The sequence below is a fragment of the Choristoneura fumiferana genome, chromosome 12 (genome assembly GCF_025370935.1).
Source record: "Choristoneura fumiferana chromosome 12, NRCan_CFum_1, whole genome shotgun sequence".
Lineage (NCBI taxonomy): Eukaryota > Metazoa > Arthropoda > Insecta > Lepidoptera > Tortricidae > Choristoneura > Choristoneura fumiferana.
Window position 1 is genome coordinate 12489815 of NC_133483.1, and position 18597 is coordinate 12508411.

Consider the following 18597-nt stretch of genomic DNA (forward strand, 5'->3'; position numbering starts at 1 on the left):
AATGAAAATATAAAATGTATTTACCGGATCGATATTTTTAAAAATATATACCTTAAGTATATATCGATAAAATCAAAATATTCAAAAGAAAAAAGATATAATTGTTTTGTAGCAAGTTTTACCAACATTTTCAAAATCGAAGGCATAATTTTTTGTTGTGCTTATCAGCTCGATTTTCCATCGTTTAACCACTAATTTTATGACTAAATTGTCCGGATTACGAATATGATTTTTGGAAATAAATTTCGAATATTTTTGATATTTTCAGATTAAAAATAGCGACGACATATATCGATTGTTTGCTGCAAAAATATCGATGTTTTGAAATATATATTTTTTTTGCCGAAGCATAGGAAACGATTCCCGGATCGGATCGCATGCTCTTGAATCGATCTCACAAAAATCGTATCAAAAATCGATTCAAAATTGTATTTATTTTGACGATTTTAATATTAGATCTGACCACACATTAGATTTAATCGTTGGAACCACTTAGCAAACCATTTAGTCGAATCGACATTGAATATCGATATCAGCTACATCACTATTTCATTTAGTCGATCGGTACACCTTTGGTAGACCTTTAATTTAACTGTCATTTAATAGATTTTTTTTACCGTACAACGGCCTAACCTGCTACCTACCTACCTACTGGTCGACGCCATAATTCGTGAGACTAAATTGACAATTCAATTCACTGTGCACTAGTGTTGCCACAGTCAGGGTAGTGCTGTTCGTGTCGATATAATAAAACATTACGGCATTGGCTTCTAGTGATATTTATCCATTATTTACGGTGACATGATGACAATATCAAATTAGTTTAATAATTTCTAATAAATATGTACCTAATTTAATTTTTGTAGGTTAAACTGTTTTGTTTTGCGCTTGCATTAGTTATAGTTTATTTTATAATTAATGGAACTGTTGGTTCTTAAGTATATATTGTGTACGTTGCTGCATTGAAATGTAACCGTTTGTTTCCTAAATAAATTAAAAAAAAAAAAAAAATCTAAAATCGAAGTTCGTATCGTACCGCCCCTCTCACTCTCATATTAAACAATATTAACGTCAGCAGGACGGTAAGTTACGAAGTTTGTTTTAGCACACCATTTAGTCTAATCGACACTGAATATCGATATCGGCTACATCACTATTTAATTTCGTCGAACCCTAGTAAACCCTTTAATTAAACTGTCAATTTAATACTTGTCAATTTAGTCTCACTCACGAAATGGCGTCGACCTCAGAGGAAGGAGAGACAATAGAGAGAAGAAAGCTAAATGTCAAGCGTACCCGATTATTACTGTTATTACTTTTGTGTATAAACAGCCCACAGGCAAAAGAAATTGACCAATGGGCTGAGGTTCATTTGGCGCCTATTCGCAAGTTTGGAGTGAACTGCCACAATTCGAAATAGTCATATTTCCAAAATAAACTCTGTTCTGAACTGAATCTGGTTGAGTTTTAAATAAGAATAAGTATTTCGAGTCGTGTCAGTTTTATTCTAGGTTCATCAAGTGAACCTCTGCTCATTGGCCGATTTCCTTGGCTAATATACCAGTCATTTTCAAAAGGCACCTGTCGTTAAGCAGCTATTCAAATAAAAATATTATTTAATTTAGTCGGGTACTAGTTTATTGTCACTTGTTGTCAAAAAGCACTACCATCGTTTAGAGTTTTCCAGGATTTCTCTTTGTTTATGTAAAACATGATATTACAGCTTTGATTTTTGGTAAAAGTGTGTAATAAGTAGTGATGCCATGCTGTGTGTACTTTGTGAGTGCAAGTCTCGCATCGAAAACAAGGAAAATGGACAAAATATAAGCTTTCACAGGTCAGTGGTATTTTTCGTGGAATTTTATTGATTTTCGATCTGAAAGCGTTCGTTCTGCTAATTATTTACAAATAAGGTTACTGTTATGTATATGATTAAAGAGCGCTAAGTACGTTATATTACATGTTATTTATTCGTTTTCATTATTTCTTCTCATAGGTTAGAATAATGCGTTAAAATTGATATCGAACTGTCGATATTACATAAATTATATTGTTTCAGATTTCCAGAAGTGGGTGGTCCGGTTTGGCAAAAACGGGTGGAGTTTGTTGTTCGCGGTCTCAAAGATCGCAACTGGATGCCATGGTCTCGCCGGACGACCAGCGCCGACTCCACCCGAGACGTCTGCATTTATGCCCAGGGCACACCACATAGTTTGTCATTTTGTATTATACCCCTTTTTATATTTTGTTATTTTTTTATTTTACCGATTGTTTGTTTGTCTCTAATAAACTTTTTCATTTTTATTTTCATCACCCGAGAGGGGCGTCGGTCGCATTAGAGCATGCGGTGATGTAAAAACGGATCTGTCGTCGCTAAAATAAATCGCGGTATTATTCTAGCACTTTTCTGCGCACGGCCGTCTCAGTGTGATCATGTCGTCGTAGCTCCGCTTTAACTCCGATGCAGCATGTGTCTCCGCTATCTGAAGCACGACGACGAACTTACCCCTAGGCTGAAGATGAATAATTACTGCATCAACTTGCGAAAAGGCAGTAAAACTGGCCCTGTATATACTATGAAGCGCAAAATTTGAACTTCGTCTCTTGTCGTCCCGCTGACGCTAATACCATCCAACACGAGAGCGAGAGGGACAGTACGATACGAACTTTGTCTTTCGAATTTCGTAGTAGCCCCCCTGTTCTTCTTAGAACATTATATTTTGTGGTCACGTCTCTTTACGCTACCTTACATTTCTCCTTAAATGACGTCAATCACATACAAATTTAATGTTACTGTAGGTTAAAAACTTAAGCAGGTGACCTTTTTGTATGTAAGTAGTAGTAACGGTGTCCGTATAAACAAATGACGTTCCTGATTCAAATACAAATAATTTATTTGTCAAACATGGGTTAAAATAGTTGGTACATTAATCATAAACTTGTATCGCTATGCTGCAGCATTACATTAGTACATTACAAAATGTCTTGTAGGTAGGCGCATTCAGCCATGCAGTAAACTAAATAGTCTAAAAAAATGCCAATTCACGCATATTCAAAAAATGACTTAAGCTCTATATTAATTATGTCCACTACTACATACAACAGGTCGTTTGCTTAAGTTTTTCACCTATATTTGGGCTTTTTTGGTGCTAGTTGAATAGGTTTTCTTAATATGCGAAAAACAGCAGTCATGATTCCAAATGCATTTTTTACTGTTCGTCTGGTTCTGCTCAAACGATAAATTTATCGACAAAGTAAACTGTGACTGACAGTGAAATATACATCACTAGTAGCACACGTACAAAAACTGACGTTTGACCAAAAAACGTTACATCCTTGAAAACGGATGTCGCTTTTGCAGTATAGTTGACTTTTTTTAACAAATGGCATTAGCTAAATGATCGAGGAGTACAACTATATACGGTTGACTCAGTTATATTTTGAGCATATCTAGTGGAATAATATCTTTGGCGTCGACTTACACTGGCAAAATTGGACAGAGCGTAGACAGTAGAACGTAGTGTATTATTAGTCTATGGGACAGAGCCATTATTTGGCAATTATTTGTAAAAACCAACCAACCAACGCTATGGTGGCTGGATATTTTTATTACGGTCTAAACTTTGAATTGTCAACGAATTAAGGTGGGGCCACATGCAGTCGTTCGACGCTCGTTTCCAATCAAATCTGGTCACGTGACATTTAGCGATAAAGCTGTAAATATTGAGCTTTATCGCTGGAAATAAAAAAAAGTATTCAATTTCGGCAAAATAATACGAGCTGTGAATACGAGCAAAAAATTAAAACAGATCATCCTCGTCAATCTGAACATTAGTTCAGCGACGAATTTTCCTTTCATAAAAATTAAAATACTGCTATCAATGTTCGCCATCCAAGAACCCAACTGACGTCGCCCACAGACTACTAAGAGATACTAAACGTCGCCTGTCGGCTGTCACCCCACAACCTTACGCTACAAAACATCAAGCAGTTTGCTTTACATTGCTTGCTTCTTCGAATAAACTTAAGTGTAATAAAAATTAAAAAAACTAATTATTTTTAAGTCGCTGAGCTGAACTAATGTTGTTCTTCAGTTTGAGGAGTATGGGCGTCCGACGATTTAAATTTATTGTGTTGTAAAGCTTTGGTACTGTTCTCTACGAGTTTTTATTATTTCTTTGTAACGAATAATTTTATCAAATAGGTATAACAGTGCCTTCAGAACTGTGATGCTTGGTAGGTATTGAAAAGTTTTATAAAAGTAGCCCGAAAGTTATCAGTAAATTAAACTTAAGGTTATACTTATTAGCAAAAACTTAGTTAAGAGAAAACGTGGTACTGAGCTAATTCTAATTTTATCGGCACTGTAGTTAGTTATTTTCAGACTAATAATGTTTTATATTATTATTTGTTTATCATAGGTTTCTATTAAAACATATTTTTATGATTTCATTCATATGCATGGTGGTGTGATTTCACTCCTAATTTAACCATATGCAATGCAATGAATAATCAGGGTTCTGAATTTCCGTAGCATGCTAAGACAAAAACGAACCATGGTCACATAACATTTAAATGAATATTCAACCTTGCTCATACTTATTTAATTACCTATATGCATTAGAAATAGTAACTGTCCACACCCTGTAATTAACTTATATTGAGGGATTAGGGTTCGCTTTCATCTTACCATGCTATGAAAGAAACCTTGATTATAATATTTTTCCAGTCAGTCTACAAAAATCTGCATATTGGTTAATTTATTATAAATACCTACTAAAGTGTCTTTTTGTGAGTTTTCGTACTGAAGTTTCCAAGTAGTCAAGTGATTAAAATTTCATCTTTTAAAAAAAGCTTGATTAGATTGTTTGTAGCTCTCAACCTTGACACTGGCAAAATTCCCCATTGGACATAATAATAATATTATCATTATTTCATGTAACTGGCACACATATTATGTTAGTAGGTTGTTGCTGTAAAAAAACTTGACTAGAACATATTTATTAAAAATAACTATGGATTTATTATTTATGCTGAACCAATTTTGATAAAAAAAACTGGGCAAAACCTATAGATACTATTCACACTCAAAAGAAAACTTTGAAACTGATTTACAGGTGCCAATCATGCATACCAATTTTATTTTAAATATATTTAAATTCAGGAAACCATTTATTTTTATAAACTCTGGTAGAAATGACATAGTTGCTTTTTGGAAAATTTGTGATCCACTAGCCACTGCCCGATATAGGTTTGATATGAATACTTTAAACTTTTATAAATAGCATAATTTTAATGAGACTAAGCCATATAAGTAAACAGAGATTGTTCAATATTTTTAACTCCAATGTTTCTGCCCTCTTAAAGTAATCCTCCTCCTTCATTCATTTCATGTTCATTGCTGAGGGTTGTGAACCCCCATGAATCATTTCCCAGATAATCACTCTCTCTCTTCGGCAGCATGTATGGCTTTGTGGACATCTGTAACCATGTTGTCACAGTTGCAGATCTGATCTGTCCAGTGCATTGGGCTCCTTCCCCTTGGTCGCTTGCCCTAAACTTTCCTTGTCCCTTAAAGTAATAGGTGATCTCAAAAAAATAGTACATTAGTAATGCACAATTTTACCTGAGACATTTATATTCACCTGAGCTGCAGCAAGGGAGGGTGGCAGTTAAGTTAGGGTAAAATGAGTTGTATTGCTCTGCTTTTCACTTTGACTGTGAGGAAATTGAAACAGTACTTGTTTACTAGACACTTTATATTTTTAATATTTTGTGTTATATTTAAATTAAGTTATTAATATAAAACACATTATTAAAAAAAAATTAAAACTTTATTTACAAACTTTTTGTTTATGGCTATTGTTGCCTGATTGCCTTATTCTTAGACAAAGATTTTATTTTATGCACTAGAGCATAAAAAACATTTTATGTCACCTACATAGAGCCAAATACGAATAAATACGAAGTTTACAAGCTTATGAGAAGTAACACACTTTTGTACTATATTATTTATATTGTTGTGCTTAAGACATTCTGCAACAGGTGAGCTAAGTAAATTAGTAGTATGTAGGTACTTTACCTTAAATATGACCATTAAATAAACCATATTTAGAATATACCCTACTTAGGCTAACTTAAAAGAAAAATCCTTAAACTTGGGTTTGGTTAGGTTAGTAATACAGTTCAGTAATATTTTGATAGGTACCGCTTAACTCTGGGATAGCAGCAATTGACTCTTAGTTGAAAGTCCACTTTGTACCCACCTCCTTATAAGTTTCCTCTGCTGATATGCCAGAAATTGTTGTTCCCATTATCATTTAAATTTTTGCTTTGCTTACCTATGTACCTTGGTTTACTTCCTCATTGAAGTAAATAAATGTGTTGTATAGTAAATTTCCATATGACCTCAAAGGGTCAACTAGAAATAAATCAACAAAAAATGTTTGTTGTTGTCATCTACATATTCACATTGCATAAGCTTTTGTTTGTCTCTATATGTTCCAGATAACTCCGTGATGTATTGAACTTTGCCATTGATGTAAGATAGTAATTGAAGAGCCTATGACATCAATTTTATAGCCAGTACAGTGTGAGACTCCGTTGATTAAATATTGACTCCAACATGTGCATAATAAGATTTTTCTCGTGTGAAGCATTTAGTGTGCACAAAACTAAAGAAATACTCCAGAAATTAAAAACCATTGATACAGATGTGTCTGCGTTATCTACTGAACTTTGTTATCATGTGGAACTTGCTGAAGGTTGCAAATATCTGAACATTAATCAGATAAAGATTCTCCAATGGCTGCTCAGTTCCCCACTTCAGCCTCAAGCTTTGAGAAATAACACCTGCTATACTAATGTGAGGAACAATCAGATCATCATTGAAATTGGCCCCAGGTAAAAATTAATAATAATTTAATTTACACCATGCTACTAGCACACTACTAGCATGGTGTATGGTAGTGTTTCTCTGAAGATGAGCTCTGGTTGAGTTCGAAACGCGTCAGTGTGATGTGTGGTGGTGGTGATAGATGGGTTTGTGTGTGTTCTTACAGTGTGAAGGTGGAGGAACTACATGAACACGCATGTCTTGCATAAACGTAGCTATCATAAGGTCTTGGATGAGCAAAGAAATTATTTTAGTTCATTGATATGGACCTCGGCAATGTAATGCCTGATTCAATAAATTACTATGTATTGTCTAATAATCTATTTATATTTGATTTATGTAGGTACAGTCATGCAAAGATATTGACATGCCCAAAATTACAAAAATATGTATACACAACCTTATTGTTAAGTGCACTTAACTGTACAATATGTGGTCTTATACATTCATATGTGGAAGATGTCCAGCATAGTTTATTAGAACTGTGATAATCAAGTCTTCGTCACGCAAAATAGGAACAGCCCGCTTTTACCTATACCTATATACCTAGCGCCATCCACGAAGACGCGTGATTTTGTCAAAATTAGCCATGAATGACATTGTAATAAGAACCACGGCACGCGTCATCGTGAATGACTCTATCTATAGGTAGTAGGTAGGTACCTACCTATAAAATCAAATCTTCATCGCATGGCACCTGCAGGGCTACTACGAAACTCGAAACTCGAAGTTCGTGTCGTGCGGTCTATTTAATACGAGAGCGAGAGGGACGGTACGATACGAACTTCGAGTTTCGATTTTCGTAGTAGCCCTGCTGTAGTGTGCCAAAACCTTTAGTGCAAGAACGCACTATGCGGTTAAACGCGCGGTTTTAGCGCGCCGTCCCTCTTCAAGCTATCGCTACTAGGGCTACTACGATAAATACTTACGTAAATCGTAGCCTTACCTTACATTTTATTTTTTTATTTTTAGGTTCAATTTCTCGACAGCAGACTCGAGTAACTCTGTGCAGATTTGCGACAGCGTTGGTTTGCGCGATGTGGTCCGCCTCGAGGTGTCTATCAGACATCTCATCACTTTCGACAAAACCAAGAATGTCAATAAGAAACAATTCGAACATTTGGCCGCCGTACTTCATGACAGGATGACGCAATGCATTTATACTTCAGAAAACCTTCCTAAAAACAGTTTCAATGAGGGACTACCGAAAGACTTAGAGCCATGGTTTGTTGTGCCACTGTTGAAAGAAGGCAGGCCAGCTATGGAAAGGGTCAACCAAAAACTTGGTAAAATATATTCCGATTGATCTAACTTAAGTCTATTGAAGTTAAAGTAATGTTTCTCCCTGTTCCCTCATGTTATTGTGATGTTCCATTATGTTATTGTGCGCCAGACTAACTGCCACAAAGATGCAGCAGTCTCGTTCTGACCTTGACATTGGAGAGAGATGGCAGTAACTATATACAGGCTGGAAAAGTTTATAGGTCCTTTAGTTAGCTCATTTAGTTAAAGGACACATTCTTTTATTTTTGAAAATAAACATAACTGCTTTTAAAGATTATCTAATTCAGATTTTCAGTTTCTTGTTTATATAGTTTGATCCGACTTGCTTCGTTTTTTTTTTTCAAATTTTGATAAAATACGTGAGTATTATTGAAACCTTATGCTTTCCATAAATTGTGTTTTATTTTTGTGTCAGGTTTGGCTTTTGATGCATGGGACATGGACTTTTATATGGATTTGTTCGTTAATAAACTAAAGCGAGACCCGACAAGCGTGGAGTTATTTGATCTCGCTCAAAGTAACAGTGAGCATTCACGTCATTGGTTCTTCAAGGTGACATAATATACCGAAATATAATTATATATAACAGCTACGACTTATTACACGTTTTTTATGGTCACTGGTATAGATACTTCAAGTGCGAATTTTATTTCAAGGGCAAAATTATCTTGGATGGCAAAGAGATCGACGAATCGCTGATTGATATGGTTGCTTCCACGCAATCTACTTCAAACAACAACAATGTTATTAAATTTGGAGATAACAGCAGGTACATTTTACAAGTTTTTACCCAGGGCGAAGCTTTAATTTGTCTACTCCTTAATTTCGTAATGCGGAAAAAAATAATATGCTCGTATCGGTCACCTACCTACAACCAAGAGCATTGCAAATTCTGGTCTGGCGTAGAGGTATTCTGGTAACCGTTTTCATTGGTCGATAAGGCCCGAGTGCGGGGTACGGGAGATTACCATAACGCATGCCATAGGGCCTGCTTTCGGGTTTCACTAGTAGTTGAAGTCACCGCACGCTGTATGTCGACCGAGTTATCGACTTATGAGTTTCACTAGTCGTTATACTGCCTGCGGGGAGACACCGCACGCTGTACATCAACCGAGTTATCGACCATTGAAACTAAGCCTTAAGTCAGACGAAGAGATAACTAAAGGAGTACCTTCTTAGCCCTCTGGACGGGCAACGCTCCACAATCCCACTGGTGTGGCGAGCGGCGGTGGTGACTTTCCTTCAGGTGATACCCCTTTTTATTTTTTAGCGCTATCAAAGGATTCAAACATACGAAACTCCGGCCTCGTAGCGTCCGAGCGCCGTCCAAAGTGGTCCGAGAAGTGACCGACTCGGACATAATATTCACGGCCGAGACGCACAACATGCCTACTGCCGTGGCCCCTTTCAGTGGAGCGACCACCGGCACCGGAGGACGGATCCGGGATGTGCAGGGAGTCGGGAGAGGCGGCCACACGGTTGCCGGCACCGCCGGATACAGCGTCGGCAATCTCAATATACCTGGTTTGTTATTTCTTGCCAGTTTTTTATTATAACCTGTTATGGGATAGAGGGTAGAAGAAAGTTGGACATTACTGCAAATATTAGCATATTTTAGCTCTCCGTCAACAGGAGTGCATTTCCTCGGGTAGTTTGTTACGAGTAAATGTACCATACATGGTGTCTAACACACTCGGAATCGTATTCACCATACTTTCTGTGAAACAGTAATAGTAGGATAAAGATAAGAATAGATGGTGAAAGCGATTAGGAGCATTTTGCGGGTTAGGCAATATGGGCTCAGGTTTCAAAGATTTGTTACAGTTGCGTTTGCTCGCATACTTCTTGAGTTTTTGGTACTAAAGTACGTGCTAGAACTTACCGTCACCACGTTGCTTAATGTGCAAGAAGTTTGTTGGCAAATGTAAATGACCAACAATACGGTTTGACAACTCCTGAATTTGCCATGTCTTATATATTACTAGCTACTTCGTCCGCTTGAAATAGTAATTTTGGGAAGTATTTAATTTATATAGGATACCTATTCTGCCAATAATAGTACATAGAAACTTCTACGGTTTACCAAAAATAACCTATTTTAGTACATTGCTACAAATATAAACTATTTTTTTTTGTTCTTCCATACATCCATCCATTCGATGTTCTTTGGTAAAACATAAATATTTTGCGGGTAGCCATATTTTAGCAATACGACGTGTATCCTACCCTGCCAACACAAAAGACTAATTCTTCATAGTGAACTATTGACACCTTACGTCCTTTATTGTAAGTCAAGGCATTTTTACTAAGCATTGCTACACATATTTCCGATAAATATTATACGTAGTAACTTTTTTGGAATTCCTTAAGAACTTTCATCCCCATATTTTCAAGTAAATAGGTCGAAATTTGAAAAGCGCCAGATCAAATGTTTTTTAGGGTTCCGTACCTTAAAAGGAAAAAATGGAACCCTTGTAGGATTACTTTGCTGTCCGTCCGTCCGTCGGTCTGTCAAGACCCTTTATCTCGTAAACGCGCGGAGTAAGGTATATATCGAGTTGAAATTAAATCCTAAACTCAGGTCAATAGTCCCGAAAGCTGTGAAAAATCACACCTCTAAGTCAAGGCAATCAAAAGCTACAGTCGTTAAAAAGGTGTTTCCATACAAATTGCCTCAACAGAAAAAGTTATAGGGTAGGTACTTCCGGCTGTCCTAGAAACTTGGAATTTTGCATAAAGGTAGCTCTTATAGCACAATAAATAAGAAAAATCTGAAAATCATAATTTTTCATGTCTGACTGTCTATGTGAATAAACCATCTAAAATGACCCCACATTGCGTACATTTTGCTTATGAGCTTAAAAGGCTCTGCTAACACTGCACCATCCCTCTGCTAACATCCCCTCGCAGGTAACATTTTCAAAAACGCTTAAACAAATATCTATTTATTTCTTATAAGTAGCCCAATGCCAAGTTTCATAAAGAACCATAGATTTATCTTCGACAATGACGATCTTCCATATAAAGTTTCATCCCCTATTTCACCCCTCACAGGAAGAATTTTTAAAAACGCGCGAACAAATATCTATTTATCTCTTATCACGTGCCCAAATGCCAAGTTTCATAAAGAACCATCGATTTATTTTCGACAATGACGATCTTCCATATAAACTTTCATCCCCTATTTCACCCCCTCACAGGCAGAATTTAAAAAACGTGCGAACAAATATCTATTTATCTCTTTTCACGTGCCGAAATGGCAAGTTTAATAAAGATTCATCGATTTATCTTCAATAATGACGACCTTGCGTATAAACTTTCATCCCCTATTTCATCCCCTCACAGGTCGATTTTTAAAAAAATCTCAAACAAATATAGATTTCTTATTAAGTGCCTAAATGCCAAGTTTCATGGTTTTATCTTCGATAGCTACGAACTTCCACCATATAAACTTTCATCCCCTATTTCAACCCCTGAAAGCCTCTTTTTCGCGATAAAAAATAGCCTATGTTCTTTCCCAGGGTCTATTCTATCTCTGTACCAATTTCATCAAAATCGGTTCAGCGGTTTAAGCGTGAAAGCGTAACAGACAGACAGACAGACAGACAGACAGAGTTACTTTCGCATTTATAATATTAGTATGGAGTATGGATTATGAAAATATAGATTATACAGACAGTCCTTAGCGAAGAGAAAACTTAATCTGTTGAAAATTGGATTTATAGTGATTTTTTTTAAAAATCTATATACTTAACCTGTCTCTTTCTCAAACGCTTTTCTCTCTGCAGCAAGTATGGCGCTATTTGCGTGTGACGTCACATGAAATAAATAGTAATAAAATAGAAATATTTATTCGCTGTTCGCACGTATATAAAACATAATAAAAATACAAATATATCTTTCTCTGTCTAATCTTAAATTTCAAACCTTTATAACTTTGTTATTTGTAAAGATAGCTTAAAAATTGTTTCTCTGTTAAATATCAGGCATTGTGAAGTTTTAATTTATAAAACATATAAAAAATAGTCAAATACCGTATTGTTATTCGGTGCTTCAACAGAAACCCTAACTTTTTGAGAAGGGGCCTGTACGGCTCAGGTCTTACAGGTGAGCTACTACTAAATATACCTAGATACAGATCAAGTGAATAATGTTTTTCCATCGTATTTTGTCGGATAAGTTTGTATTTATCTTGCTTTCTCAATCAGCTTTAGTATTCTTCAGTGCGCTAGTTGAGAGAGCAAGATAAATACTAACTTTTCCGACAAAATACGATGACAAAACGTTATTTACTACATCTGTACTACAAAACATTACACGAAATATGTCGTCACTCCAAAGGTATGGAAACAAGGGGTTTCTTATCGCAAATGCCCTACTTACGTTTTAGCGTAACGTATTACCTTAATTACATTATTTTGTAACTATGTGCAGGTAATAAGCATACGATTGACACAATAAAATTCGTATCTTAAATAGGGTATATTCTTGATCGTTTCGTGTACCTATTCGCCATCACCATAACACTGGTCCAATTCACATTTTTGCCCACATACCTACCTGACTAGCTATTGCCTGCACAGTGTCTGAGTCCTGCAGGAACATTGCACTTTCCCGGGTTGAAAGTACCCTTTGTTAAATGGGTAGTCTACTTGTTTCAACCGTTAAAAGTTTCCTGTACAGCCAACTACAAAGAATTGAAACGGCCAAAGTTGCAAAAATATGTATACACGACCTTAATGTTGAGTCAATAAAGTCGAATATATTTTTATATTTTTGTAACTTTGGCCGTATTGATCTTTTTGCAGTTTACTGTACATTAAATACAGATTCAAATTGTAATTTGTACGCCACTTCGTGGCATTGAGTGGTGATCTTATTATATTCTACCAACCATTGCATACCCACTTATGACAAATAAACTCTATTTTTCATTTCATTTACTGTACCTACATTAAAGAAATGAACTACAGTTAGCTTTATTCTTGTATAATTTCTTCAATACTCGTATAATCTATATTATTATGCGATATTTATGATAGCGGTAAAAAGGTATTGAAACGCTAGTATAACTACTCAGATATTAATCAAGGACTGTATTTAGAAAGAGTTTTTAAAAATCGATCGTTGTTGTTCCAAAAATTACCTCTTCATACAAATACTCTTTATTATATTAATACTAGCTGTTGCCCGTGACTCCGTCCGCCTAGTATTATTATATTCGTTTGTCGCTATCCCGCGGGACCTAAATATGCAATTTTCCGGGATTAAAACTATCCTATATCCTTCCCCGGGACTCAAACTACCTGTATACGGAATCTCATCTAAATATAGGTACCATATCATAGACGTGATTGAGTAGAGCCGCATTCACATTTATGTGTTGTGTTGTGATTGTGATGCTCTGTCTCTCTCGCGCTATAGCTTGTGATGCGACACAACTCAAGCCGTCACACACAACACACTGCATCAGATAAATGTGAACGCAACCAAACGCAACCATATAAAATGTTTGTAACCGATACCGTTCTGATGCGTGACGACACAACACGACAAATAAATGTGAATGCGGCTTAACAAACATCCGAACGTCCAAACATCCAACTTCACAAACTTTTGCATTTATAATATTAGTAGGATAAGTATAGATGGCGATATTGTAGCAAATAAAATACGTGACTTTCAGGGTATGATCTACCATGGGAAGAGAAAACTTGGGAGTATCCGAGTAACTTCGCTAGTCCCCTGCAAATCATCATTGAGGCCAGCAACGGAGCTTCGGACTATGGGAATAAATTTGGCGAACCTGTTATAACCGGTAAACACTACTTTATAAATGAATACAAGTCTTTACATTTTTTTTTTAGTTATTATAAAAGCGGCAGCCGCAACGTGAGACGCATTACGTCAAACTCACATAAAATAGTACATTGTGTCTTAAGGGCGGTAAATAAGGAATTAAGAACGAGAGTCTATTAGAAGCCCGAAGTCGAAGACTGAGGGCTTTAATGAGTTGATGTTCGTAATTCTAGTACCCCCGTGCGACATAATTGCCAATACCGCTGACTGCGCTCTTGGCATGTGCCCGACGTGCGTGCGCCGGTGCTCCTGCAGCAGCGCGCGCAACAGTATCAGTACGGGCATTGACTCATTTACCGACCTTGGGCTTCATAACAAGAAAATTAGTACGAGAAATGACTCATTTACCGACCACGAGTTTCATGACAAGCCAAGGTAGCCTGCATGTTACGACACTGTTTACGAGCAAGTGTGATGAAAAAATAATTTTCACTTCTCATGCTCGTAAAGTTCTTGTTTGTGCTTGATCTAGGCGACATAAAATAACTTTTTATGTTCTAGTGCATTAAGTAAAATCTTCGTCTAAGACCAAGGCAATTAGGCGTAAACAGCCACAAACAAAGAAGTTTCTAAATATTTTTTTTAATAATTTTACTTTATATAAAACTAAAAATCAATCAAAATAGATCAATAAAAGTAAGAAATTATAATAGTAATGCGTGAACAGTAAAAGGTAGTAGTGAACAATTGTTTCCACTGTTGCTATTTCATTTCCTCGCCATCGTAGTGAAAAGCAGAGTGTAAAACTCTAGCATTAAACCCATTTTGCACTCGACGCGTCTATCAACCCTCGTCGTAACGGCTCGGGTGGCTATTTGAACGTCTCGGGTAAAATGGCTCGTTTTATGCTCAAAGTCAAAATCAAAGTCAAAGCCCGGTCGTCGCAAGTCGTTAGCGCTTGACATTAAGTAATTGAACATTTTTTTTTCTGGCTGCCATTCCGTTTTGTTCATAATAAAACATAAACTGAGCTGAGTTAAAAGATAAACTGAGCACCAAAAAATCTGGCCCTCAAATTTATGCAGTACTTAACAGTTAATTTTGTATGTAGAGTGGGCCAAATTTTATGCCGCTGCCGCTGAGTATATTTTCGGCATTTTAGAATTCGATCTTTTGGCTCATTCAGCCTACAACATTAGTTGCTTTTAATGACCGAAATTAACAAGTTTTAATTTACCAGGATTCGTTCAGTCATACGGTTTGAAAAACGGCGACAATATAAGAGAAGAGTTCGTCAAACCAATCATGTTCAGTGGCGGCATCGGATACATGCCCCATTCAATGATTAAGAAGAACAAACCTGATAAAGGTGAGATTTACTGGTTTTTATTGGAAGTTCAACCTACTCATGGCCTGAGTTGCAGAAATACCTATTGATTAATGTTTCCTGGCATCTCACAATAGGTGGGTGCACGTTTGGTGACAACTCAGGCGGCTACAGTTTGTCTCAGTAATACGGAAAAAACCTACACTGAGTTGTTTTACCTAGAAAATGAAATATTTCACATGAGTTTGAATTTTACTACTTAAGTTAAAATTGTAACAGTTCCTTAGAATATAATATATGGGAAGTATTATTTATTTAAACTCTTCGCCCTGGCATCACACTATAGGCGTAAAACTTAATTGAGACGTGGTAAGTGAGGTGCGGGGAGATTATACATGTTGATCGCCTTTTGTCGTCTTTCCCCCGGTGCCTCATCTTTACCTCTGCCTTCCACTACATACTTAGTGTGAGAAGAATTTACTCGCCCGTGAAATCGTTTTCAAGCAGGCAATAAAACCGACAGCGGTTGGGGAACATCCGAGCGTCCTACAACTAGAAACTCAGCACAATACATTCCTGCTTTTCGAATTTTTTTGAGTCTTCTCGCAGTGAGTCTGAATACTAAGAGTTTTTTGCAGGCATGCTGCTAGTCAAAATAGGTGGTCCTGTGTACCGTATAGGCGTGGGCGGCGGCGCGGCGTCATCGGTCGCCGTGCAGGGAGGTGACTCCAGAGATGCCGCCTTAGATTTTGGAGCTGTTCAAAGAGGTAATTTACAAGTTTTAGGGGCTGTTTCACCATGCATTGTTTAATGTTAGCTGACGGTTAAATGTGAAGCCGTCTCCATTTGTTTTGTTCAAATAGACGGAGGCGACATCACATTTAACCGTCAGTTAACACTAATCAATGGATGGTGAAACAGCCCCTTAAGTTTTTGCATACACTGTGTTAATTTAATACTGAGGGGCTGTTTCACCATCCATTGATTAGTGTTAACCGACGGTTACAAATAGAAACAAATAGAGACGGCATCACACCTAACCGCCAGTTAACACTAATCAAAGGATGGTGAAACAGCCCCTGAATCTGCTAAAATGGATGGCTGGGCAAGTTTGACTAAACAATCCTTCAACCCTATTTGGACAATCCCGGTATGTTTATTACGGGGTGTATACTTTATTACCGGGTGCTTACTTTGATTACCTTTAGTTAGCTTTCCGTCTACCCACTCTACTCGTCTACCCGTGATCATAAAGCATGCAACTGCATCGAAATATCGGGAACTCATTAAAGGTAATCCCGTAACAAACATATCAATTGTAAATAACCGCGAATCATTCAAAAGTGAACAATCCTGTTCCAGGATATTTTAATTGAGATTGACGAATGTTTCCTTACATCGTTCGATGAACAAAGTATGTATATCGGGGCATATAGGCATGACTTCATCTTGATTAAAAACTTCTGTGCAATCAAAGTTGTTTAATCGTCTGTTGAAATATCGTCACTACTTTAAAAAAACTCGTAGCTCAAAATAGATAATTTTTCTGAGTGAACTTTATAGTCATTACATCAAGGTTCAATTTTGTTGACATATTGATTTTAGTTACGAGATTTTTTCAAAGTAGTGACGATATTTCGGTTTAATAATATGTATAACGCCTTGTAACTTGATGATTTATTTTTCAAGAAAAACCATGATCGTATTATTAATTTTAGTAATAAGTAAATTTTTGAACAGGTGATGCTGAGATGGGAAACCGCCTCAACAGAGTCGTTAGAGGATGTTTAGAAGCTGACGTCAATCCAGTTGAATGTAAGTTTTAAAGCAATTGGGTATCTTAAGTTTTCACTCCTGTAGATAGTTTTTTTTCTTTCCGTTTTTTTTTGTAAAATTAAATTGTAAGTTAATTTTGGCAAACCACACGCTTCGTGAGATTAATTTTGGCCTTGGTCTGTTTGATTTAAAAAAAAAAGAGGTCGGATTGTCATCTGTCAGTTGTCAAATGTCGCCGTACGTACGTACGTGTGTGTAGGTGTGTGAACTTTATATCTGTTCATCGTTGTAAATAGAGAGGCAACGGATAGTTTTTGGCCGAATATCGGATATCCGGCGGGACCGTTGGCCGGATAGCCGGACATTCGGCCAAGTTTTAGGTACAATAAAATTAAGCTAATTCGAGCGCGGGCATGGCACTCCCTGCAAAATGCAACTTAGTTCAAGGACATTAACGAAAGAAAGCGCGCTTTTAACATCAGTACAGTATAATTAACTTACCTAGAATTAATAAACTGTTTTTTTTTTATAAATACACGAATAAATAGTACCAGTTTTTAATCATAACCATAACTAAAAGTTTTTTTACTATCGTATCCCGCCATATAGTACGCAACTATCCGGTATTCGGCCGAATAGTTAAATTGTGGCCGGATAGGCCGGATACGCAATACTGGCCGGATATCCGTTGCATCTCTAGTTGTAATACCAACATACAACACAGTTAGTTATGACTTGTATTGTCATTATTGTGTTTTGATAATGTTATCTAAGATCGTACTCTCATACGTGAATTGTATTTTTAGCAATCCACGACCAAGGAGCCGGTGGCAATGGGAACGTGTTAAAAGAATTAGTGGAGCCTGAAGGTGCTGTAGTTTTCACGAAAGAATTCCAACTGGGCGACCCGACAATCACGACTCTTGAGTTGTGGGGGGCGGAATACCAAGAAAATGATGCGCTGCTCTGCTCTAAGGAGAATAGATCTGTTTTAGAAGGTATGTCGTATTATAAATGTAACTTATTTTATTTGTACATTAATGGTCTGGTAATTGTACTCAATAAGCGATCAGCCCGCTTAGGGAATGCTTTGATACCATATAACTCCATTCAATAAGGTGCCTCACGCAACTATAATTAATTGCGATAAAATGTGAGTTATTCCAAAGGAATCTTAAAAAACAGAGAAACTAATATCTTTATGCATTCGAAAAAGCATAATAACCCTTTCTTGAGCGACGTCCTTGGGATAGTAAGTAGGTACAATATATTTCCAATGTTTATTTTCATTTCAGAGTTGTGCCAGCGTGAACGTTGCCCGGTGTCATTCGTAGGTGAAGTGACAGGCGATGGTTACATGAGCCTTGTAGAGGGTAAATTTAGTGAGAATTATCTCAATAGGAGCGAAAGACAGAAGCCTGAAATTCAAACCAAACTACCTTATGACTTGCACTTGGAAGCAGTATTAGGTAAGTATTGTAAAACAAAATGTATTAGGATAAAACTTTTCAAATGC

At 36.7% G+C, this 18597-nt stretch overlaps 1 protein-coding gene and 1 long non-coding RNA gene across 3 annotated transcripts in view; both read left to right on the forward strand.

Annotated features, from left to right (window-relative positions):
- The window catches only part of LOC141433368 (uncharacterized), a 62678-nt gene that overhangs the window by 29101 nt on the left and 14980 nt on the right, over positions 1–18597 (forward strand). The gene's annotated exons all lie outside the window — the stretch shown is intronic.
- The window catches only part of Pfas (phosphoribosylformylglycinamidine synthase), a 29613-nt gene continuing 14980 nt past the window's right edge, over positions 3965–18597 (forward strand). Inside the window, exons 1-12 of one of the 2 annotated variants that reach the window (XM_074095363.1) lie at positions 3965–4236; positions 6508–6903; positions 7868–8181; positions 8595–8731; positions 8836–8948; positions 9450–9703; positions 13866–13997; positions 15219–15347; positions 15944–16072; positions 17046–17120; positions 17888–18079; positions 18377–18550. In XM_074095363.1, coding sequence (XP_073951464.1) covers positions 6626–6903; positions 7868–8181; positions 8595–8731; positions 8836–8948; positions 9450–9703; positions 13866–13997; positions 15219–15347; positions 15944–16072; positions 17046–17120; positions 17888–18079; positions 18377–18550 — 1927 coding nt within the window. In that variant the 5' untranslated portion in view covers positions 3965–4236; positions 6508–6625. The remainder of the gene's footprint in view (positions 4237–6507; positions 6904–7867; positions 8182–8594; positions 8732–8835; positions 8949–9449; positions 9704–13865; positions 13998–15218; positions 15348–15943; positions 16073–17045; positions 17121–17887; positions 18080–18376; positions 18551–18597) is intronic. The other variant, XM_074095364.1, reaches the window with a different exon arrangement.